Consider the following 25,979-nt stretch of genomic DNA (forward strand, 5'->3'; position numbering starts at 1 on the left):
CCCTGGACCCAGCCGTGCTCAATAACTACCGTCCAGTCTCCAACCTTCCCTTTATGGGGAAGGTTGTTGAGAAGGTGGTGGCACTTCAACTCCAATGGTCCTTGGAAGAAGCCGATTATCTGATTAGCCAAATCCCAGCGACCAGTTAGGTCCCACAGAGTGGGTCTTCTCCGGGTCCCATCAACCAAACAATGTCGCTTGGCGGGACCCAGGGGTAGAACCTTCTCTGTGGCGGCCCCGGCCCTCTGGAACCAACTCCCCCCAGAGATTAGAATTGCCCCCACCCTCCTTGCCTTTCGTAAGCTTCTTAAAACCCACCTCTGCCGCCAGGCATGGGGGAATTGAGATACACTTCCCCCTAGGCCTTTACAATTTTATGCATAGTATGTCTGTATGTATGATTGGTTTTTATATAATGGGTTATTAACTGTTTTTAGTATTGGATTATTGTCATATACTGTTTTATTACTGTTGTTAGCCGCCCCGAGTCTGCGGAGAGGGGCGGCATACAAATCCGATAGATAGATAGATAGATAGATAGATAGATAGATAGATAGATAGATAGATAGATAGATAGATAGAGATAGATTAGATAGATAGATAGATAGATAGATAAGATAGATAGAGATAGATTAGATAGATAGATAGATTAGATAGATAGATAAATAAAATAAATAAATAAATAAATAAAATAAATAAATTCGTAAAAATCTTAAGATACAAGCAACAAGGGGCGTGCCTTCCGTCCCGTCTTGCTGTCTCTCCTATATCTCCTATATCTTCTCTTCTATCCCCCTAACCTTTCTTCTATTCCCTCATTGATATATCCTATTCCTATATTGTCTCTTGTGTTCTTTCCTTGATATATTTTACTTTTAGTGAATCCTCTATAACCTTCATTGTGGTAAATGACCTGAGGCAAATGACAATTTAAAACACCACCTATGCAGAGACTCGGTTTTGATCTGGAGAAAGGGGAGGGGGGCAGACTTTTTTTTGCCGAGATGACCTTCTTACCACAAACTTTTCAGCCAGTTTGAAATAAACGAACTCCAGGCCTTCGGGGTGCTGGGTGACAGATATTTTATGGCCGCCGCACTGCACATATTTTCCTGAAAGGAGGCTGTTGACCTTTTCAAATATCTCTTTTAGCTGAGAACCTGTGAAGACCAGCAGAAGAAAAAAGATACCAATGAGGAAAGCAGCAGGCGCATGAAGCCAGGTTTTAATGTGCTTGAAATAAGCGACGTTATCAGTGTTTTTTTGTGCAACAATGTTGTTTGTTTTTGAACTTCTTGCTTTTTATTTTTCAGTGATATTGTGTTGGGACTGGGCTTTTACAATACATATTTTTCAGTGTTTCCCATGTTTTTTTGAATTGCTTTCCCCTTTAGGATTTTTATCTTAAATTCCTTTAGGAATTTTTTTTTAGGCTCTCTCTGGAGTTTGTAAAAATTGGCTCTTTTAAAGTTTAAGACACTGGTTGGTGTTTGCATTGTATCGAATTCCAATATGACGTGGTCACTCTCAACCAAAATTCCGGCTACTTCAATTCCTTCTATCATGTACAGTGTTCCCTCGCTTTTCGCGGGGGATGCGTTCCGAGACCGCCCGTGAAAGTCGAATTTCCGCGAAGTAGAGATGCGGAAGTAAATACACTATTTTTGGCTATGAACAGTATCACAAGCCTTCCCTTAACACTTTAAGCCCCTAAATTGCAATTTCCCATTCCCTTAGCAACCATTCAGATTATTACTCACCATGTTTATTTATTAAAGTTTATTTTAAAAAATATTTATTAAAGGCAGACAAAAATTTGGCGATGACATATGATGTCATCAAGTGGAAAAAACCGTGGTATAGGGGAAAAACCCGCAAAGTATTTTTTAATTAATATTTTTGAAAAACTGTGGTATAGACTTTTCGCGAAGTTCGAACCGACGAAAATTGAGGGAACACTGTAATAAGTTAGTAAAAATTAGGTCCAATGCAGCTTTTCTTCTAGTTCCCTCCTCTATATTTTGAATGAAAGAAGTTGCCAGCTAGGTTGTTTAGGAATCTTAGTTTGATCTCCCAACTGCTCCAGTTTCTTTCTCTGTTGATATCAGGGTTGATAAACAGCTGAATAATGATGAGCAGTTAATAAATCACTAATATTATGATCAGAAACAAGGAATAAACAGGGCTCACCTGCAATGGTCGAAATCTGGCTAATAGGGATGGTGGCAGCTTTCTGCAATTCCATTTTGATTTTTTTCTCCTGGAAAAGAAGAAAAAAAGTTCGGAAGCTGAGCCTAGTGTAGTATTCAAAAACTCATGTTTTTTGTACAAGTGGTGGCTGTGGAGAAGTGCTGGCTTGTAGTACACAAGCCTTAAAAGTGTTGTGGTTAGCTCTGGCCCAGCTTCTGCCCCAAGGACTGTGGATGTGGGGGAGACATCTGCATGCTGCAGGCCTGTTTCCCCCCCCCCCCCCGGTGGAATTTGCTGATGAAGGCTCCTCTGACCAAGAAGACATGAGTGACAGGGAGGAGGAGAGTGTGGCAGACAGCTCAGAAGGAGATCCATTATCTAGCTCCTCCTTGGATTCAGAACAAGAGTTAATGATACAGCCACGCATGCGGAGAGCAATGCATAGGCAACAACAACTGAGAGATTATTATCAAAGAAAATGAGGCCACCTGTGGTTGGGTGGGGCTGAGGTCATTAGTGAGGCTGCTATAAATAGCAGCCTGTGGGTTTGGCCATTGTGGAGGATTATCTGATCCTTGTGTTTCGTGACTGCTTTGCTGACTTTGACCTTTTGTGTGCTGATTTTCCCCGCTTTGAAACTAAACCAGAGCAAAGTGTGTTTCACTTTGTGAAAGAAGGAGGACTGTGAATTGCCTCACAGCTGCAAGCTAAGTATCACAGGACTGATAAGGGACTTGTACAAATTACCAGTTTGTTTGGAGACGAGTGCTCTTTCTATACCAAAAGAGGGCTTGGTTTAAGCGACTTTTCATTATAAAGAACATTGTTTTGAATTTTCAAACGTGTGTGTGTCTGAAATTTGTACCTGTGAATTTTTGGGAGGAGTCTACCAGAGAGCCCGACAGAATAAAAGTAGCCAAGGTTGGATACACACCTGCTCAAGGAGATTCTCACCTGTGTGTCTTTGCTGTTGACCAAGCGACTGAAGGAAGCCACACAACGTTCGGATTCTTTCTGCAGCTCTTGGTACCACCTCATGATGGATGGATCTGCCTTTACCTGAAGTCCTAGAGACATGAAAGCAAAGCAGATATAAGCTTAACTCCTTTTTTTTTTTTGCTGTACACTCTCTTTCTCTCCTCTATTTTCCTCCCTGTTTTGTTTTACTTTCAGCTTTTCTCCCCCTTTTCTTTCACCTGCCATCTACGATCTTCCCCTTCTCTTCCAACCCCCTTTTCACTCTGTGTTTCCATCTCCCCTTTATTGTACAGTGTTCCCTCGATTTTTGCGGGTTCGAACTTCGCGAAAAGTCTATACCACGGTTTTTCAAAAATATTAATTAAAAAATACTTTGCGGTTTCCCCCCCTATACCACGGTTTTTCCTGCCCAATGACGTCATATATCATCACCAAACGTTCGTCCACCTTTAATAAATATTTTTTTAAAATAAACTTTAATAAAGAAACATGGTGAGTAATAATCTAAATGGTTGCTAAGGGAATGGGAAATTGCAATTTAGGGGTTTAAAGTGTTAAGGGAAGGCTTGTGATACTGTTCATAGCCAAAAATAGTGTATTTACTTCCGCATCTCTACTTCGCGGAAATTCAACTTTCACGGGCGGTCTCGGAACGCATCCCCCGCGAAAATCGAGGGAACACTGTATTTTCTTCCTTGTTTTTCCCCAGTTCCTGTTTCTTCCATTCTTCCGGTGTCCTCAATAGTTTCCCCATTTATCTGTTCTGCACTTATTACACTGGTCAACACACACACACAAAATCATCAGCAAAGGTAATATATCTGTTGTATGGAGTTTGAGTTCCAATTCCAAAAATATGCTTAGTTTTGCTCTAACACATAAAGTTTCTGACATGGAAGCATTTTTGTTATTACGTTATTTCTACATTTTCCATGTATGTATGTTCAATGTATGTAATTGCTGTTTTCTTAATGTCACCAGAAAAATACACGGTCAACTGAGATGATTACAAAAAATATTTTTTGTAGACCTGTGTTATTCTTTGTGTTATATTCTCCACTTCTAGTTTGATCTTCAAGTATTTCTTTCATTCCTATATACTGTTCAATTATAATGTCCTTAGTATCCTGATGTATCCATTCCACCTCTGTTTTCCCTTGTTATCATTTTTACAATTCAACCAAAATTCCATGGAAAAAATAATCAGGGATTTAACCACCTTTCTTCCTTCTGTTATTCTGGTTTTTTTTTAAATCGGCAAGAACAAAACTTCCAACTGCTGCACCTTTCTCTTTCTTTCTTTCTTCTTTCTTTCTTTCTTTCTTTCTTTCCTTCTTACTTTCTTTCTTACTTACAAAGTATCTTTCCAAAACCACATCTTCTTTAAAACCGCCAACAAAACTCCCCACCCCTCTTAGTTCTCAAAAAGATTTCTCAAAAATTAGATTTGTATGCCACCCCAAGTCTTCGGAGAAGGGCAGCACACAAATCTAATAAATAAATAATAAAAGCTTTTCTTCAAAATTTCAGTATGCTATGTTCTGCTGCTAACATTAAGCTTCCATATTTTTCCCCTTCATATTTTTGGGGTCACTTTTTTTTTTCGTTTAAAAGGTAATGATCCCAGATTGCAAATCGCTCGCTCTTCCCCTCCTGCTCAATCTTGCTGTTTCTGGTCTTCCTTTGACTTTGTGGCAGCCATATTTGCTGCCTCTCCCCCATCCAGCCAGAGCTGAAGAAGCTTCTTGGATGAGAAGCAAAAAGTCTTCAGAGAAAAACAAGAAAGCCCAGATACCTCTTGAAAAAAACACCTTTGGGACAAATAAAAGCATAGGAAATATATCTCTCTCCATCTATCTCCATCTCCATCCACCCATCCATCCATTGTCAAGACTGAATTTGATAGGGGTATGGGATTGTTTGTATCCTTGGATATTCTGACCTGTCTTCATCTCGACACAGTTTGGAGTTGAAGGGGGAAATGGAGATTTCATCCCAAACAGCATCCCTAACTGATGAATCAAACACATTCCAACATCTGGCTGACCGAAGGAGGAGGAGTAGAAGGAGAGTTGTTGCCAAGCAACCACCTCCCACCTGGGTTGGAAAATGTGGCAGTTGTTTTGGAACCTTGAGAAATTGAAATTTATATTGGAGGGAAAAGCCCAGGAACTTTAGTACTGGCTTTTCACCAGTAGCGCCAAGATGGTGTATCTGAATCAGTGCTTCTCAAATAGTGGGGCGCGCCCCCCCCGGGAGGGGCATGGAGCAATGCCATGGGAGGCGCGTGACCCCGGGGAACATGGGGTTTTTTGACACAGGAAGTAGGGTTTTTGCACCAAACAATAGCACACTGCGCAGAGCAGGAGATATACAGTGTTCCCTCGATTTTCGCGGGGGATGCGTTCCGAGACCGCCCGCAAAAGTCGAATTTCCGCAAAGTAGAGATGCGGAAGTAAATACACTATTTTTGGCTATGAACAGTATCACAAGCCTTCCCTTAACATTTTAAACCCCTAAATTTACAATTTCCCATTCCCTTAGCAACCATTTAGATTATTACCATGTTTATTTATTAAAGTTTATTTAAAAAAATATTTATTAAAGGCAGACGAAAGTTTGGCGATGACATATAATGTCATCGGGCGGGAAAAACCGTGGTATAGAGGAAAAAACGCAAAGTATTTTTTAATTAATATTTTTGAAAAACCGTGGTATAGACTATTCGCGAAGTTCGAACACTGTATAGTGCATATAACAAGCCCTTAAGAGACACCATGGAAAATATTTCATAGGGATGGGGAAAAAAGGAAGAGAGAGACGGAGATAATGAGACAAACATAAGTCTCTCCTGAAAGCGAAGACAAGGAAATAGGACAAAGCATATGTAGTGCTTGGCTTCACTGGGACTACAGTGGGAGACATGGGAAGACCGGTATGTTTACTGTGTCTAAAAATGTTGGCAGGGGACAGCATGAAGCTAAATAAATTGAGGCATCACTTAAACATATTGCACTTGTATTTGTGAAAAAACTTGAGTTTTTTCAGTGAAAACATGACAAATGTTGCAAAGGATGGGTGTGTGTGTGAAATGTTTACTTCTTCCTAGTGGGGACATAACAGAAAATAAATGAGAAACACAGATCTGAATAAATTTGTTCTTTGAGGGAAAGCCATGGCTCAGAGTTCGAATTGTATTGGATGCATTACTTGGAGCCTGACATCCATCCATTCATCCAATCCATTATCTATCTATCTATCTATCTATCTATCTATCTATCTATCTATCTATCTATCTATCTATCTATCTATCTTCCATCATGTCTGTCTACCTCTTTTATCCATCCAACTAGCTGTCTATCTCTTTTATCCATCCATCATCTACCTACCTATCTATATGTCTGTCTGTCTATCTCTTATCTATCTACCTTATCTTCCTTATCTATCTACCTTATCTATCAATCCATCCATCCACCTTATCTATCTATCTATCTACCTACCTACCTTATCTATCTACCTACCTACCTTATCTACCTTATCTATCTATCTATCTATCTATCTATCTATCTATCTATCTACTTTATCTATCTATCTATCTATCTATCTATCTATCTATCTACCTACCTTATCTATCTACCTACCTACCTATCTACCTTATCTATGTATCTACCTATCTATCTACCTTATCTATCTATCTATCTATCTACCTTATCTACCGTATCTATCTATCTATCTATCTATCTATCTATCTATCTATCTATCTATCTATCTATCTATCTATCTATCTATCTACCTTATCTATCTACCTATCTACCTACCTACCTACCTTATCTATGTATCTACCTATCTATCTACCTTATCTATCTATCTATCTATCTATCATCTATCTATCTATCTATCTATCTATCTATCTATCTATCTATCTATCTATCTATCTATCTATCCCTTTTATCCATGCAACTAGCTGTCTGTCTATCTCTTTTATCCATCATCTATCTATCTACCTACCTACCTACCTACCTCCCTATCTACCATTCATCATCTGTCTCTTTGTCCATCTTTCTTTCCATCCATCCATCCATCCATCTTGTGGGGAGAGAATGACATTTTTCCCAGTGACCCTGTCCAAAAACTACTCTACCAGAAATCTTAAAAAAATCACTGTTCCGGAGAGCATCAGATCGGCGATTTCAAAAGAGGAGCAATATTTAAGAAAAACCACCACTGTGCAGAGGATGATGGGAGCTGTAATCCTGTACAGGTGGAACATGCCAGAAAAAAACTATGAATTGATTGAATGTTGAGGTTTTTACCTCCAGCAAGTTTTCCGGGGTCCGAAGCCTGGGATTTTGACCGCTCTTGTTTCTGCAGCTCCTCTGTTTTTTGGGCCTCGGCTACAGCAGCTGCCGCCAAAGCCAACTTCTCCTCCTGCTTCTTCTTCTCTTCCTGGACGAGAGCAATTTCTTGCTGCATGTCGGAAAGCAGCTGCTGCATTTTGAGCAGGGCGTGATCTGCGGAAGTCACATCGGCCTCGGTGGGGAAAGTCTGCTTTTTTGGGAGGGGGGAACAAAAAACAAAAAACAACCCCACCAAAACTCAGCTGGGAGAAATCAAGCCAGTAGTGGACGGTCCGGTACGCAGTCTCAGTTGGAAAAATGGAGATGCGCACCAATCTCTGTGTCCCTGACACATGCATGCAGGAAGAAAAATCTCGTGCGAGGACGTGAAGGCTCAGTTAAATTAACTCAGCCTTCCATCCTTCTGAGGTGGGTCACAGGAGGACCCAGATAGTTGGGGGAAAGAGGCTGACTCTGTAAACCGCTTAGAGTGGGCTATAAAAGCACTGTGAAGCGGTATATAAGTCTAAGCGCTATTGCTATTGTTGGGGGTCATGGGCTAGAAACATAGACATAGAAGACTGAGGGCAGAAAAAGACCTCCTGGTCCATCTAGTCTGCCCTTATACTATTGCCTGTATTTTATCTCAGGATGGATATATGTTTATCCCAGGCATGTTTAAATACAGTTACTGTGGATTTACCAAACACGTCTGCTAGAAGTTTGTTCCAAGCATCTCCTACTCTTTTAATAAATAATATTTTCTCACGTTGCTTCTCATCTTTCCCCCAACTGATCTCAGATTGGCCCCCCATGTTCTTGTGTTCACTTTTCTATTAAAAACACTTTCCTCCTGAAACTTATTGAACCCTTTTCCATATTTAAATGTTTCGATCATGTCCCCCCTTTTCCTGCTGTCCTCCAGACTGGACAGATTGAGTTCATGAAGTCTTTCCTGATCAGTTTTATGCTCAAAACCTTCCACCATTTTTGTAGCCCGTCTTTGGACCCCTTCAATTTTATCCATATCTTTTTATAGGTGAGGTCTCCAGAACTGAAGACAGTATTCCAGATGGGGTCTCGCCAGCGCTCTATCCAGCGGGATCACAATCTCCCTCTTCCTGCTTGTTATACCTCTAGCTATGCAGCCAAGCCTTCTACTTGCTTTCCCTACCGCCTGACCGCACTGTTCACCCATTTTGTGACTGTCAGAAATCACTGCCCCTAAATCCTTATCTTCTGACTCTGTAAACTGCTTAGAGAGGTCTGTAAAAGCACTGTGAAGTGGTATATAAATCTAAGTGCTATTGTTATCGTTGGGGGCCATAGGCTGACTCTGTAAACGGCTCAGAGATGGCCGGAAAACAGTGTGAAGTGGTATATAAGTGTGACAATGGGAATACAAAATAAGAATGAAACCGAGTTCTACAAGGCCTGGGAGAAGTGGTACAGGATATCCAACACTAATAACAATAAAACAGAAACCAACTGAAAACTCCTTACTCCTCACCAAAGGAAAAACAAATACAACAAAAACATAGGCCAAATACAAACTAGATGTCCTGCCTGAGTTCAATTCCCCTGATACCTATCTATAAATTACTAACAATGTAACATACAACTATCCTCAATATACTCACCCACTGCCATAACACTATAATTTAACAATATGTCGTTAAACTACATACGCCTGCTATACTGCAGGTACCACCCCCTTCCCTTTCCTCACCCAAATCCCATTCTATCTTATCTAACCATACTAATATATCTTTAAGTAAATCTATAGATACAAAACCATAAAACGTTAAATATTAAGTACAGTGGTACCTCATCATACGAACTTAATTGGTTCCAGGAGGAGGTTTGTAAGGTGAAAAGTTCGTAAGATGAAACGATGTTTCCCATAGGAATCAATGTAAAAGCAAATAATGCGTGCAAATCCTTCAGGAAAATCCCAAACTTTAGAAGGGAGGCAAACAGAGGGCAGGGAGGAGCAGCTAAAGGGGGCGGGTGGAAGAAGCAAGGCTAGGCTAAAGGGTGAGTGGGAAGGAAGAAAGGCAAGGGGGGTGCCCCTCCCTTTTCTTTCTTCAAAAGACACCGTTTCAGTGCCTTTGCAAGCATGCAAAACCTTTACTCCTCCAAGCTGCCCCTCCCTTTTCTTTCTTCAAAAGACACCGTTTCAGTGCCTTTGCAAGCATGCAAAACCTTTACTCCTCCAAGCTGCCCCTCCCTTTTCTTTCTTCAAAAGACACCGTTTCAGTGCCTTTGCAAGCATGCAAAACCTTTACTCCTCCAAGCTGCCCCTCCCTTTTCTTTCTTCAAAAGACACCGTTTCAGTGCCTTTGCAAGCATGCAAAATCTTTACTCCTCCAAGCTGCCCCTCCCTTTTCTTTCTTCAAAAGACACCGTTTCAGTGCTTTTGCAAGCATGCAAAACCTTTACTCCTCCAAGCTGCCCCTCCCTTTTCTTTCTTCAAAAGACACCGTTTCAGTGCCTTTGCAAGCATGCAAAACCTTTACTCCTCCAAGCTGCCCCTCCCTTTTCTTTCTTCAAAAGACACCGTTTCAGTGCCTTTGCAAGCATGCAAAACCTTTACTCCTCCAAGCTGCCCCTCCCTTTTCTTTCTTCAAAAGACACCGTTTCAGTGCCTTTGCAAGCATGCAAAACCTTTACTCCTCCAAGCTGCCCCTCCCTTTTCTTTCTTCAAAAGACACCGTTTCAGTGCCTTTGCAAGCATGCAAAATCTTTACTCCTCCAAGCTGCCCCTCCCTTTTCTTTCTTAAAAAGACACCGTTTCAGTGCTTTTGCAAGCATGCAAAACCTTTACTCCTCCAAGCTGCCCCTCCCTTTTCTTTCTTCAAAAGACACCGTTTCAGTGCCTTTGCAAGCATGCAAAACCTTTACTCCTCCAAGCTGCCCCTCCCTTTTCTTTCTTCAAAAGACACCGTTTCAGTGCTTTTGCAAGCATGCAAAATCTTTACTCCTCCAAGCTGCCCCTCCCTTTTCTTTCTTAAAAAGACACCGTTTCAGTGCTTTTGCAAGCATGCAAAATCTTTACTCCTCCAAGCTGCCCCTCCCTTTTCTTTCTTCAAAAGACACCGTTTCAGTGCCTTTGCAAGCATGCAAAACCTTTACTCCTCCAAGCTGCCCCTCCCTTTTCTTTCTTCAAAAGACACTGTTTCAGTGCTTTTGCAAGCATGCAAAATCTTTACTCCTCCAAGCTGCCCCTCCCTTTTCTTTCTTCAAAAGACACCGTTTCAGTGCCTTTGCAAGCATGCAAAATCTTTACTCCTCCAAGCTGCCCCTCCCTTTTCTTTCTTAAAAAGACACCGTTTCAGTGCTTTTGCAAGCATGCAAAACCTTTACTCCTCCAAGCTGCCCCTCCCTTTTCTTTCTTCAAAAGACACCGTTTCAGTGCTTTTGCAAGCATGCAAAACCTTTACTCCTCCAAGCTGCCCCTCCCTTTTCTTTCTTCAAAAAAGGGGGGGGGGAATAAACCCCTTCATCCCAGCAAGCAGCTGCTTGGGTTCGTAAGGTGAAAATAGTTCGGAAGAAGAGGCAAAAAAATCTTAAACACCGGGTTCGTATCTTGAAAAGTTCGTTAGAAGAGGCGTTCGTAAGATGAGGTACCACTGTATAACATGAAAATGCACAGTTGAATGTTTAAAACTGATACATAATAAGTTATATATCTCATGTAGAAACGTGTCTACTGTTTTGTATCCCCCCTACTTTTTGTATCCCTATTTCCCCCCCCCTTTTTTTTCTTTGTTTTCTTTTCTCAAAAAACCAATAAATTATATATATTTTTTAAAAAAGTGTGCTAGTGCTTAGTACCTCATTGGTCATCCGGACTAAGGCGGACACCTCCCCGCACAGCTGATTACCACGGCTGTTGTAGAGTGAGAAGTCGACGGTGGGCAGCTCTTTATGCTTGGCGTGGAGGCCGAGCTGTTGCTGGATCTGCAAAACCGCCTCCTGGATGGTGTAGAGGCGTCGCAGGCGTTCTTGGCTCTCCTCCCGCCGCTGTCGCTCCAGGTCTTCCTGCCGCTGTCGCTGCTGCTCAGCCTCACGGAGCTTCCGGCTCAAAAGCTTTGGGGGGAGAAGAAGGGAGTTTCCGTTCGGGAAGAGAACAACACCAACTCCAAAGCGAAGGCTTCATCTCACCAACGCCCAGGTAATGTTAAGTAGCACCAAGACATACAGAACATGATGGGTGGGGGGGGGGGGTCCTTTGTGCTCTCTGAACTTGGTTGCTTTCCTTGCTTTCCGTTCCCGGACTAGGTAACATCATCAGTGCTAGAATGGAGTGGGATTTGCGAGGAGGAGGAGGAGGAAGACTGTGGGATCCTTAGAACTCTCTGAACTTGGTTGTTTTCTTGCAGACATTTCATTACCCAACTGGAGAACATCATCAGTGCTAGAAGGGAGTGGAATTTGCCAGGAGGAGGAGGACTGTGGGATATCTATCTATCTATCTATCTATCTATCTCTATCTCTCTACTTATATCTATGTATCTATTTATATATATCTCTATTTATCTCTCTCTCTTTATTTATATCTTTCTATCTATCTAAATGTATCTATCTATTTCTATTTATATCTATCTATTTCTATCTATCTATCTAGTTATATCTATGTAATCTATCTATCTATCCCTCTATCTATCTATCTATCTATCTCTATCTATTTATATCTATATATCTATTTATATATATCTCTACAGTGATCCCTCGAGTTTCGCGATCTCGATTATTGCGAAACGCTATATCGCGAGTTTTCAACCCGGAAGTAAACTCCACCATCTGCGCATGCGTGCCCTTCCACGCATGCGTAGATGGTGGAGTTTCCCCGCCGGGCAGAGGCTTCCCTGGGTCTTCCCCCTCTTGCCCCGGTAAGACAGCGGCGGCGTGAGCAACGGCGTGGGCGGGCGGGCGGCACGCGCGCGGGAAACCCCACCTCCGCCTCCCAGCTGGGAAGCGGAGCCGACAACAGCGTGGGCGGGCGGGCGACTCGCGCGAGCCTGGGGACACCCTTGCTCTGCTTCCCAGCGCGCGCGCGTTGCTGGGGAAAGCGCGCGCGCTTGGGGACACCTCACCTCCGCCTCCCAGCTGGGAAGCGGAGCCGGCAACAGCGTGGGTGGGCGGGCGACTCGCGCGAGCCTGGGGACACCCTTGCTCTGCTTCCCAGCGCGCGCGCGTTGCTGGGGAAAGCGTGCGCGCTTGGGGACACCTCACCTCCGCCTCCCAGCTGGGAAGCGGAGCCGGCAACAGCGTGGGTGGGCGGGCGACTCGCGCGAGCCTGGGGACACCCTTGCTCTGCTTCCCAGCGCGCGCGCGTTGCTGGGGAAAGCGCGCGCGCTTGGGGACACCTCACCTCCGCCTCCCAGCTGGGAAGCGGAGCCGGCAACAGCGTGGGTGGGCGGGCGACTCGCGCGAGCCTGGGGACACCCTTGCTCTGCTTCCCAGCGCGCGCGCGTTGCTGGGGAAAGCGCGCGCGCTTGGGGACACCTCACCTCCGCCTCCCAGCTGGGAAGCGGAGCCGGCAACAGCGTGGGTGGGCGGGCGACTCGCGCGAGCCTGGGGACACCCTTGCTCTGCTTCCCAGCGCGCGCGCGTTGCTGGGGAAAGCGCGCGCGCTTGGGGACACCTCACCTCCGCCTCCCAGCTGGGAAGCGGAGCCGGCAACAGCGTGGGTGGGCGGGCGACTCGCGCGAGCCTGGGGACACCCTTGCTCTGCTTCCCAGCGCGCGCGCGTTGCTGGGGAAAGCGCGCGCGCTTGGGGAAACCTCACCTCCGCCTCCCAGCTGGGAAGCGGAGCCGGCAACAGCGTGGGTGGGCGGGGCGGCGGCGCGCGAGCCTGGGGACACCCTAGCTCTGCGCGCGTTGCTGGGGAAAGCCCGTGCGCGCGGGAAACCTCACCTCCGCCTCCCAGCTGGGAAGCGGAGCCGGCAACAGCGTGGGCGGGCGGGGCAGCGGCGCGCGAGCCTGGGGACACCCTAGCTCTGCGCGCGTTGCTGGGGAAAGCCCGTGCGCGCGGGAAACCTCACCTCCGCCTCCCAGCTGGGAAGCGGAGCCGGCAACAGCGTGGGCGGGCGGGGCAGCGGCGCGCGAGCCTGGGGACACCCTAGCTCTGCGCGCGTTGCTGGGGAAAGCCCGTGCGCGCGGGAAACCTCACCTCCGCCTCCCAGCTGGGAAGCGGAGCCGGCAACAGCGTGGGCGGGCGGGCAGCGCGCGCGAGCCTGGGCGCGAGCAACGGGGTGGGCGGGCGAAGGGCGGGCGGCAGTGGAAGCAAAAACACCATCTGCGCACGCGCAGATGGTGTTTTTACTTCCGCACCGCTACTTCGCTAAAAATCGATCATCGCGTGGGTTCCTGGAACGGAACCCTCGCGATGATCGAGGGTTCACTGTATTTATCTCTCTCTTTATTTATATCTTTCTATCTATCTAAATGTATCTATTTCTATTTCTATCTATCTATTTCTATCTATCTATCTATCTTTCTATCTATCTATCTATCTATCTAGTTATATCTATGTAATCTATCTATCTATCCCTCTATCTATCTCTTTCTCTCTTTCTCTCTCTCTCTCTCTCTCTATCTATCTATCTAGTTATATCTATGTAAACTATCTATCTATCTATCTATCTATCTATCTATCTAGTTATATCTATGTAATCTATCTATCTATCTATCTATCCCTCTATCTATCTCTTTCTCTCTTTCTCTCTTTCTCTCTTTCTATCTATCTATCTATCTATCTATCTATCTATCTATCTATCTATCTATCTATCTATCTATCTTATATGCTGCACAATCCTTCAGGACTCAGGGCAGTTCACAACAATAAAAACTCTACAATAAACTTGGTTGTTTTCTTGCAAACGGTTCATTACCCAACTAGATAAGTTCATCAGTGCTAGAAGGGAATAGGGGGGTGGGGGTGTTGCTCTTATTTGATATACTGGGTGGCTTGCCCCAACAGTAAAGAAATCCAACCAAAGAACTTCCAAGACTCCCACCAACACCAGAATATAAACTGAGAGCGAACCCCACTCCCTCCTAGCATTGATGATGTTACCTAGTTGGGTCATGAAAGCTCTGCAAGAAAACCACTCAACTCAGAGAGCACCTAGGACTCCTTGTTTGAATCCCGAATGACAAATACAGTGGTGCACTGTATACAAGAAATACAGGAAACAGGGCCAGAAAAGGCGGGGAGAAGCCTCCGTGGGGCCTCTCTAGGAATCTCCTGGGAGGAAACAGGGCCTCCACCCTCCCTGTGGTTTCCCCAATCGCACACATTCTTTGCTTTTACATTGATTCCTATGGGGAAAATGGCTTACTTCTTACAAACTTTTCTACTTAAGAACCTGGTCACGGAACGAATTAAGTTCGTAAGTAGAGGCACCACTGTATCTTGAAAGACTGTGGGAGAGGAACACTTTGCTGGAGATGAATTCATGGTAATAATTTAATAATAATAATTTATTAGCTTTGTATGCCGCCCCTCTCCGAAGACTCGGGACGGCTCACAATAACAAAAACAATATAATAGTAATACAAATCTAATATTTAAAAAGTATATATAAAACCCCAACAATTAAAACCATACAACACATGCATACCAAACATAAAATATAAAAGCCTGGGGGAGGTGTCTCAGTTCCCCCATGCCTGGCGATAAAGGTTGGTCTTGAGTAATTTGCGAAAGACAAGGAGGGTGGGGGCCGTTCTAATCTCCGGGGGGAGTTGATTCCAGAGGACCGGGGCCGCCATAGACAAGGCTCTTCCGCTGGGTCCCGCCAAACGACATTGTTTTGTCGACGGGACCCGGAGAAGGCCAACTCTGTGGGACCTAATTGGCCGCTGGGATTCGTGCGGTAGAAGGCGGTTCCGGAGGTATTCTGGTCCACTGCCATGTAGGGCTTTAAAGGTCATTACCAACACTTTGAATTGTGACCAGAAACTGATCGGCAGCCAGTGCAGGCCACGGAGCGTTGTAGATATGTGGGCGAATCTGGGAAGCCCCAATTAAACAAATTAAACAAAAGGGGTTTATCGGGACGAGGACTCGGCTTTGTGCTGCTGGAGAAGCCCAGGTCAAAACAGTTTAGTTTAGTTTTGTTTAGTTTATTTAGATTTGTATGCCGCCCCTCTCCGAAGACTCGGGGCGGCTAACAACAATAAAAAACTATGTAACAAATCTAATATTAAAAAGTAATCTAAAAAACCCCAATTTAAGAGACCAATCATACCAACAAACATACCATGTATAAATTCTATAAGCCTAGGGGGAAGGGGGGGAAATTTTTTCAATTCCCCCATGCCTGACGACACAGGTGGGTTTTAAGGAGCTTGCGAAAGGCAAGGAGGGTGGGGGCCGTTCTAATCTCCGGGGGGAGTTGATTCCAGAGGACCGGGGCCGCCATAGACAAGGCTCTTCCGCTGGGTCCCGCCAAACGACATTGTTTTGTCGACGGGACCCGGAGAAGGCCAACTCTGTGGGACCTAATTGGCCGCTGGGATTCGTGCGGTAGAAGGCGGTCCCGGAGATATTCTGGTCCGGTGCCATGAAGGGCTTTATAGGTCATAACCAACAGTTACGTTGCTCACTTTGGCTCGACGCCGGTGCTCCTCCTTCAGTTTCTCCTGCTGGCCTTGAGCTTCTTTGCAGCTGGAAGGAAAAACACACGAAACAGGCTCAGACGCGACGGAGGCTCGATCGGTTTCTCCAACAGGAGATGCCGCCAGGTGCTCACCTGTTCTCGATCTCTTGCTGCAGGTGCTGGTAGTCCTGGTGTTGCTTCAGCTCCTTCATCTCATCGAAGCGCTTCAGCAGCTCGCTGGCCTCCTCGGTGGCGGCCTTCACCGCCTGCTCCTGCTGTTCCAAGCGTTGCTTTAGATGTTCCTGCCGGAAAAGAGGAGAGAAACCAGGGTGTATAAAAATGTATATACAGTGATACCTCTGAAATGGTATACAGTGGTACCTCTACCTACAAACACTTCTCAAGAACCATTTTCCACTTACAAAGTCAAGCCTCCGTAACTGTAACCGGAAAAGGCAGGGAGAAGCCTCCCTGGGGCCTCTCTAGGAATCTCCTGGGAGGAAACGGGGCCAGAAAAGGTGGGGAGAAGCCTCCATGGGGCCTCTCTAGGAATCTCCTGGGAGGAAACGGGGCCAGAAAAGGTGGGGAGAAGCTTCCATGGGGCCTCTCTAGGAATCTCCTGGGAGGAAATAGGGCCAGAAAAGTTGGGGAGAAACCTCCGTGGGGCCTCTCTAGGAATCTCCTGGGAGGAAACAGGGCCTCCACCCTCCCTGTGGTTTCCCCAATTGCACACATTACAGTGATACCTCGTCTTACAAACCCCTCGTCATACAAACTTTTCGAGATACAAACCCGGGGTTTAGGATTTTTTTGCCTCTTCTTACAAATTATTTTCACCTTACAAACCCACTGCCGCCGCTGGGATGCCCCGCCTCCGGACTTCCTTTGCCAGTGAAGCACCCGTTTTTGCACTGCTGGGATTCCCCTGAGGCTCCCCTCCATGGGAAAGCCCACCTCTGGACTTCCGTGTTTTTGTGATGCTGCAGGGGAATCCCAGCAGGAGAATCCCAGCAGCGTAAAAACGGGCGCTTCGCTGGCAACGGAATTTCAGAGGTGGGGTTTCCCAGCAAGGGGAGCCTCAGTGAAATCGTAGCATCGCAAAAACACAGAGGTCTGGAGGTGGGGTTTCCCATGGAGGGGAGCCTCAGGGGAATCCCAGCAACGCAAAAATGGGCGCTTCGGCTGGCAAAAGGGGTGAATTTTGGGCTTGCACGCATTAATCGCTTTTCCATTGATTCCTATGGGAAACATTGTTTCATCTTACAAACTTTTCACCTTAAGAACCTCGTCCCGGAACCAATTAAGTTTATATGACAAGGTATCACTCTACTGTACTGTCTGCGGAGAGGGGCGGCATACAAATCTAAATAAATAAATAAATAAATTATTAATTAATAATAACTAAGGGCACAGCTAGCTGGCAACAGCATAATAAGCTCAAAATAGATCTATACTAGTCTCCTTTCTGTCAAATCACCCTGGTGTACTCAAATATGGGAGGGAGAGTGCTGCTTCCTTTTCGCCTCTCGGCCGCATCAGGGGCCATATTCAAGGCAGATAAATTTTTATAGCCGACAAACCATAATCTACACATGTAACATATTTTTGCTGATAAGTGAAAAGGAAGGGAGACCAGTATAGGTCTATTTTGAGATTATTATTATTATTATTATTATTATTATTATTAATTGGATTTGTATGACGCCCCTCTCCGCAGACTTATTATGCTCTCATCAGCTAGCCATACTCTTACCAGGATTTGAACCTGCAGACTCCTGCCTTGTAAGGCAGTGGTTTTAACCTCCAGACCACAGTCTCGCTTCCGTCTCAGCTTGTACCAGGGAAGAGCCATATGTTTGTTTTCTGTAGAATCACCATGACCCAAATATGGGAGGAAGCATACTGCTTCCCTTTTTGCCTCTCGGACCCACTAGGGGCCATATTCAAGGCAGATAACTTTTTATAGCCGACAAACCATAATCTACACATGTAACATATTTTTGCTCCAACTAACCTCCGATTGTGCCCTCTTGTTCTTGGGTTCACTTTCCTATTAAAAACACTTCCTCTCCTGAACCTTATTTAACCCTTTCACATATTTAAATGTTTCAATCATGTCCCCCCTTTCCCTTCTGTCCTCCAAACTATACAGACTGAGTTCATTAAGTCTTTCCTGATAGGTTTTATGTTTAAGACCTTCCACCATTCTTGTAGCCTGTCTTTGGGCCCGTTCAATTTTGTCAATATCTTTTTGTAGGTGAGGTCTGCAGAACTGAACACAGTATTATTCCAAATGTGGTCTCACCAGTTATGGTCTCAAAAGTTATGATTTAAATCAAGATGATTTAGATCAGTGGTTCTTAACCTTTCTTATGCCACAACCCCTTAATACAGTTCCTCACATTGTGGTGACCCCCAACCATATGTCTAGCGCCAATTCTCCCAACCGAGCTTTGAGCTGATTGGCAGGAAGGTCAGAGGGACACTCCCACTGTAAAAGGCCTGATTGGTTGGATTGTAAAAATATGTTCCACAGCGCCAGAATAGAAACTTTAGTTCCTAACACCAACAGAGATTTCTTTTATCATGGTCTTAGGCGGCCCCTGTGAAACGGTCATTCGACCCCCAAAGGGGTCCCAACCCCCAGGGTTTAGAACTACTGATTTGGATCAAGCCTTTCTACTAGTGAATTAAATTGTGATTGAAATCCACTTGATTTAAATCAAATCCACCCTGGCAGAATCCTACAGTCTTCACAAACACTGTAATGCAGGCAGGCATTTTTTTTTTTCCTGTCTCTGCTCATCAGCTACCAGGATCCGATCAGCTGGAAAGAGAGAGGGAATGCTGTTGCTCTATTGAAGAGCACTGCACGGAGGTCAGCGTTCAGCAATCCGCAGCTCTGGAGCCGCATGTGGCTCTTTCACCCTCTGCTGCGACTGCCTATTGTCGGTCAGCACCACAAGAGGAGCTTCCGGTTTTGGGGGGGAGGGGGAGGAAGAGAAAAAGAAGACGAGGAGGAGGAGCAGGAGGAAAAAAGTAGAAGTAGAAGAAGAGGAGGAGAAAGAGGAGAAAAAGGAAAAAAGGAGGAGGAAAAAAAGGAGGGGGAAGAAGGAAAATGTTTATTAATTATTAATTGGATTATTGTGTCATTTTATATGCTGTGAGCTGCCCTGAGTCCTCGGAGAGGGGCAGCATACAAATCCAGATAGATAGATAGATAGATAGATAGATAGATAGATAGATAGATAGATAGATAGACAGACAGACAGACAGACAAAGGTAGATAGATAGATAGATAGATAGATAGATAGATAGATAGATAGATAGATAGACAGACAGACAGACATTCAGACAGACTAGATAGATAGATAGATAGATAGATAGATAGATAGATAGATAGATAGATAGATTAGATAAGATAAATAGACCGATACACAGGAAGGAAGGAAGGAAGGGGGGGGGAGGGGGGGGGAGGGAGGGAGGGGAGGGAGAAAAGGAAGGAAGGGAGCGAGGGAGGAGGGGGGAGGGAGGGAGGGAAGGAAGGAAGGAAGGAAGGAAGGAAGGAAGAAGAGGAGGACCACCACCACCAAACAAATCAGGGTATGAATTAATCTATGGGGACCCTCTCAATTAGACTGAGACCCCTAACCAGATGCCAGCAGTGCCGTTCCAGAGGGGGAACATTCCTTGTTCTTTCATTCAAGTTCAAAGCTCTTAAGCCAGTTGTGGTAACCGAACACGAAGGCCTAATCCTAATGATTCCTGGCCGCAAGATCTGTAGACTCCAAGAAGCTTCCACTCCCTCATCCAATCTCGCCAACGTGGCCTTTGAGCTCACCTTCCCTTTCAGCTTCTGGATCTCCTTGTGCAAATGGATGAGGCCTTCGACTCCCGTGCTTTTGGACGGCGGGGTCGGAAGGACGGGTTCCTGGTTCCTCTCCGTGGTACTCCATTTCTTCCGGGCCCAGGTGGAACAGAAAAAAGGACAAGTGAGAGGTCGGACTCACACAGAAGTGGGCTCCTCCCAATTCAGTCCAGTTTGCCCAAACCGGTAATGAACCGCTTCTGCTGTCACGGTGACATCACCGAACCAGATTGGTCGGTGCTGCTCTGTGGGTGCCGCCATCGTTTTTTTTAAAAAAAATTCCTCATTTCCCACCACAATTTTTTTTAAAAAAATTATTTTCTTCTGCACATGCACAAAGTTGAGTTCCCGCTACTTCACATGCATAGAAACATAGAAGACTGAGGGCAGAAAAAGACTTCATGGTCCATCTAGTCTGCCCTTATACTATTTCCTGTATTTTATCTTACAATGGATATATGTTTATCCCAGGCATGTTTAAATTCAGTTACTGTGGATTTACCAACCACGTTTGCTGGAAGTTTGTTCCAAGGATCTACAACTCTTTCAGTAAAATAATATTTTCTCATGTTGCCTTTGATCGTTCCCCCAACTAACTTCAGATTGTGTCCCCTTGTTCTTGTGTTCACTTTCCTATTAAAAACACTTCCCTCCTGGACCTTATTTAACCCTTTAACATATTTAAATGTTTCGATCATGTCCCCCCTTTTCCTTCTGTCCTCCAGACTATACAGATTGAGTTCATGAAGTCTTTCCTGATACGTTTTATGCTTAAGACCTTCCACCATTCTTGTAGCCCGTCTTTGGACCCGTTCAATTTTGTCAATATCTTTTTGTAGGTGAGGTCTCCAGAACTGAACACAGTATTCCAAATGTGGTCTCACCAGCGCTCTATATAAGGGGATCGCAATCTCCCTCTTCCTGCTTGTTATACCTCTAGCTATGCAGCCAAGCATCCTACTTGCTTTTCCTACTGCCCGACCACACTGCTCACCCATTTTGAGACTGTCAGAAATCACTACCCCTAAATCCTTCTCTTCTGAAGTTTTTTCTAACACAGAACTGCCAATGCAATACTCAGATTGAGGATTCCTTTTCCCCAAGTGCATTATTTTACATTTGGAAACATTAAACTGCAGTTTCCATTGCTTTGACCATTTATCTAGTAAAGCTAAATCATTTACCATATTACAGACCCCCTCCAGGAATATCAACCCTATTGCACACTTTAGAGTCATCGGCAAATAGGCAAACCTTCACCATTTTGTTTTGGGCCTTTAAAAAAAATTGGGAGGTGGGATGGGGGTTGCACTGCACAAACTCGCGCACCCACGCGGCGCAGGAGGAAATGAACCAGCAGCGAGGTAAATTGGAAGCCACCCCTGGACTCCCACCTTGGGAGCCACATGTGCTATGAAAACACAGGATTCTTGAAGGTGGCTGAGGTCTAACGTCCTCTGATATGAGATCAATCTGCAAATTTGCAGCTACCTTCTGGGAGAATAGTCCGTCTGTATCTCGGCATATAGACGTCAGAAACAGAACGAAAAAACTACAGGAATGAAGTCCCAACATAAGAACATAAGAAGAGCCCTGCTGAATCAGGCCAAAGCCTATTGAGTCCAGCATTCTGTGTCCCACAGTGGCCCCCAATTGTCCCTGGGGATCTTGAGCAAAAAGAGAAGGCAAGACCCTCCCTTTCCCTTAACCCACAACAAATGGGACCCAAGGGAATCCTGCCTGCCTCAACCAACATAGAGGCAGCACATGGACATCCGTTTCAATAACCACCCATGATACACTTGGCATCCATGAATCTGTCTAATCCTGCCTTGAAGGTATCCAGACTGACAGCTGTCACGACCTCTTCTGGAAGTGAATTCCATAAACCAAGGACCCTCTGGGTCCCTTGATTTGTCCTCACTTTCTTACCAATGACCTTTAGGGAGTGCCCCCTCGTCCTAGTATTGTGTGATAGAGAAAAGAATTTTTCAAAAAAACCTGCTCAAAGGGCGAACCGGAATTTTGGAAAAACGGACTTCCGGTTTGCTCGTTGTGCTGTTTTTTGCACTCCAGGGCTTCTGGAAGCTTCCCTGAAGGCTTTGTAGTACAAAAACAGCACAACGGGCAAACCGGAAGTCCATTTTTCCAAAATTCCGGTTTGCCCGTTTGTTCACTGTCCAAGGCTTTAGTGAGGCCTGTGTGCGCAGGTGGGGTTGGGGAGGATTGTGCGCATGCGCGCAGCGGGAGAGCACGCATGCATTGGGGGAGGGAATCGGCGTGGGTATGTGCGTGCTCACACACACACCCTTTTCGCAAGCGAACTAAAAAAGGTTCGCCATCACTGTCCTAGAAACAGTAAAGGACCTGCCCACGGTGCCTCTGCCATTGAAAACACTCAGGAGGGCCGCGTGTTGCCCTCCTGACCTCTATTTTCCGTGGCAGAGGGTTGCAAGTTGCAAGAGGCCATCGCAGCCGAAAACAGAGCTCAAGAGCCTGTTTTCGCTGGTAGAGTGCTCGGGCCACCGCATGCGCCCCTGCAAACACGAGTGACGTTTAACTGGCCACACCCACCCAGGTCCCCCGAGGTCAAGCCCAACCCCGATGCACCGCTCGATCAAATCAAGTTTGACACCTCTGCCTTGAGCACAAAGGACACCAACATTTTAAGATTATACAGGCAGAAGCCACTTAGCAAATGCTTCACTCAGCGACAAAAACTCGGGGCTCCCTCGCGGTCGTGAGTCGGGGGCTAACCCCTACCTATAACCATTAAGCAGCAGAAAGAAGGATTATTTTTTTAAAAAGAAAGAAAAAAGAGAATTGTAATTGTAAAAGGCATTACCTGGGCATCGACAGGGGCTTCTGTTAACAAGGATAGGGGACTGTGCTGATTGGCAGGAGAGGCATCAGCCTTTAAAGATAAACCGTGGGAAAAGGATGACCCTTCAGGACTGGATTTTGCCAAGAGAGGAGACTTTGGAGAACAAGGGATGATCTTGTCAAGCACCCAGCCTGTGTAGTGGGACAGCACCGGAGGGGATTTATCCCCTTCCAAGATGTCCTGAAAAAGAACAAAAGGATTATAAATCGAAATAAAAATAAATAAATAAAAAACAAAAAGGGGACGTTAAGACAGGGATGCAGGTGCGATCCATTCGCCTTAATCCACTCCGCCTTTTGCTGCTCTCCAGGAGGGGCAGCCATTCAAGATGTAGGAAGTAGGGACTTTTAAACCTGGAACATTTGAATTTGAAAGAGAATATTTGTAGCTGAGGGGTGCCACGATCTCTGAGCTTGCAGGCTTTTCACGACCCAACTGGGTCCCATCATCAGTGCTAGAAGGGAGTGGGGTTTGGAGGAGGAAAGGTCCTTGATGCTCTCTGAGTTTGGTTGTCTTCTTGCAGACGTTTCATGACCCTACTAAGTAATCTCTTCAGTACTAGGAGGAGGGTGGGAGGAAGAAAACAGTGACTGTGGGCTCCTTGGTATCCTCTGAATGTGGTTGTTTTCTTGCCCAAACTAAGGAATGTCATCAGTGCGAGAAGGAAAACAGAGGCAAGTCATGAGAATGTAAACTGACAGCACTCCTTACTAGTGCTGATGATGTCACCTAGTCGGCTCATGAAATGTCTGCAGGAAAACAACCAAGATCAGAGAGCACCAATGACCCGTCGTCCTCCTTCTTTTCCACCCCACCCCTCTCCTTTTCTAGCACTGATGGTGTTACCCAGTTGGTCCTGAAACGTCTGTAAGAAAACAACCCGGCTCTAAAAATCCCACGTTCCTCCTCCTCTTCCCAGCAAACACACCCCTTCCCTCCAACATTTGTTTCCAAACAGAATGGAATCATTCATTCATTCATTCCGAATTGTATGGCCCTTCTCCGTAGACTCGGGGCGGCTAACAACAGTGGTAAAAACAACATGTGACAATCCAATACTAAAACAGCTAAAACCCCTTATTTTAAAACCAATCATACATACAAACGTACAATACATAAATTGTAAAAGCCTAGGGGGAAAGAATATTTCAGTTCCTCCATGCCTGACAGCAGAGGTGGGTTTTAAGAAGCTTACAAAAGGCAAGAAGGGTGGGGGCTATTCTAATCTCTGGGGGGGAGTTGGTTCCAGAGGGCCGGGGCCGCCAGAGAAGGCTCTTTCCCTGGGTTCCGCCAAACGACATTGTATAATGGATCAAGAAAGGCACTTCCCTAATTTACATTCTATAGGAAGTCCATTTTCTTAAATAATTTAAACAATTGAATACTTTTTGTGAACTAGACTTGCTAAAATGCTATTTTATTAGGACCCATTTCGACGCCAGGATTTTAACCTTTTTGGGTGGGTGGGATTCCTAGGCTGGCCTACCTGGGGAGAAGGCCCCAATCTATATTTATCGTATACAATTCTAATATATATATATCTACAATTCTAATTTTTTGGGTGTGTGTGTGTGTGTGTGTGAAACAGGAACAGAATAGAATTGTTTATTGGCCAAATGTAATCGGACACACACAAGGAATGTCTGTGGTGCATAAACTCACTGTACATACAAGCAATAAGTGATCATAATCCTAAAATACAACCATTGTAAATCAGATACAACATTAAAGTCCCTGATTTACAACATTTTGTGGTTCATTTACTGACCCTTCAAAATGTCAACGGTGCTGAAGGATGTGACTTTATGACCCTTTCCCCAACCTTTATGAACACTGCAGCGACAGTTAACAACACAGTTGCTTCACAACCCGTCCAAACAAAAGACAGTAAAAAAAGGGGGAAGCCGGGTTCACTTAACAAAACCCGGCAACTCACTTTAGAATAGAATAGAATTTTTATTGGCCAAGTGTGATTGGACACACAAGGAATTTGTCTTGGTGCATATGCTCTCAGCGTACACAAAGTAAGATATACATTTGTCAAGAATCATGTGGTGCAACACTTAATGATTGTCATAGGGGTCAAATAAGCAATGAAGAAGCAATATTAATAAAAATCTTAGGATATAAGCAACAAGTTACAGTCATACAGTCAACATGGGAGGAAATGGGTGATAGGAATGATGAGAAAAAACAACCACAGTTATTCGCTTAAGGAACGTGGCAAGAAAGGTCTTCAAATTGGGCGGGGGGGGGGCAATAATGCATTTTAACACAAGATTAGCTTAGCGACATCAATTTAGGGAGCTTCATTCTGATGGTAACTCAAGGACTTTAGGTGTCATCATTAAAAAAAATGTATTAAATTTATATGCCGCCCAGGGTCGGCAACTCAAGGGAGAAAAATTGAGCGTGGGGGCCCCCACTTTTTGCAATTACAGGAAGATGGGAAAGGGAGTCCTCCTCCCTTGTTGTGGACTACCCTGCCCATCATCCCCAGCTAGGACAAGCAGCAGCGAGAGGAAGGCGAGGGGGGCGGCCACGCAAGCTACCAGCTGACGTGGGTTTTGGGAGTGGGTGGGTGAGGAATGCCAACTCCCATCACGCTCTTCCCCACCACGGCGGAGGCCGATGGGAGTTGTAATCCCTCAGCCCGGGAAGAGAGAGAGAGGGAGGAGCCAGGAGGCGGCGGCGGCGCACCTCCTCGAGCGGGCTCCAGTCGCGGCAATAGCGCAGCTGCCCTTTGCGCGTGTTTCGCAGTGCCTCGACGGTCTCCATCCGAAATTGCTCCGACGGCATCGCGCCGAAGGAAAACGGCGTGTCCGAGCTTCAGCGCCGCCCTGCGTCATTTCCGGTTCCTGGGAGGGAGGGCGGAGCAAACAGACGGCCGCGAAGTTTAAAGTAGGCGCCAATTTGGAATACTGTATAGACTCTCGAAGTGTAGAGGGAACCTCGTGAAGAAAATTGCGGGTTTCTTCTTGCAGCTTCTCCATCAAGTGGTTGGTCCGAAGACGCTTTTTCCAAAAGTCAACTGAATTTTTTCGGTGTTTTTTTTTTTTTGACGTTTCGCTTCTCGCCAAAGAAGCATCATATCAATCCTTCCCATGAAT

General features: G+C 45.3%; 1 protein-coding gene across 2 annotated transcripts in view; it reads right to left on the reverse strand.

The window, feature by feature from the left end:
- The window catches only part of GLE1 (GLE1 RNA export mediator), a 37,448-nt gene extending 11,713 nt beyond the window's left edge, over positions 1-25,735 (reverse strand). The window contains exons 1-10 of one of the 2 annotated variants that reach the window (XM_070758879.1): positions 25,570-25,735; positions 22,831-23,049; positions 19,959-20,075; positions 16,271-16,419; positions 16,125-16,185; positions 11,343-11,597; positions 7,482-7,716; positions 3,145-3,257; positions 2,191-2,260; positions 1,018-1,160 (exon numbers count right to left, since the gene is read on the reverse strand). In XM_070758879.1, the coding sequence (XP_070614980.1) occupies positions 1,018-1,160; positions 2,191-2,260; positions 3,145-3,257; positions 7,482-7,716; positions 11,343-11,597; positions 16,125-16,185; positions 16,271-16,419; positions 19,959-20,075; positions 22,831-23,049; positions 25,570-25,668 (1,461 nt within the window). In that variant the 5' untranslated portion in view covers positions 25,669-25,735. The remainder of the gene's footprint in view (positions 1-1,017; positions 1,161-2,190; positions 2,261-3,144; positions 3,258-7,481; positions 7,717-11,342; positions 11,598-16,124; positions 16,186-16,270; positions 16,420-19,958; positions 20,076-22,830; positions 23,050-25,569) is intronic. The other variant, XM_070758880.1, reaches the window with a different exon arrangement.
- Between the last annotated feature and the right edge of the window lie 244 nt (positions 25,736-25,979).

Source organism: Erythrolamprus reginae, chromosome 8 (assembly GCF_031021105.1).
Source record: "Erythrolamprus reginae isolate rEryReg1 chromosome 8, rEryReg1.hap1, whole genome shotgun sequence".
Lineage (NCBI taxonomy): Eukaryota > Metazoa > Chordata > Lepidosauria > Squamata > Dipsadidae > Erythrolamprus > Erythrolamprus reginae.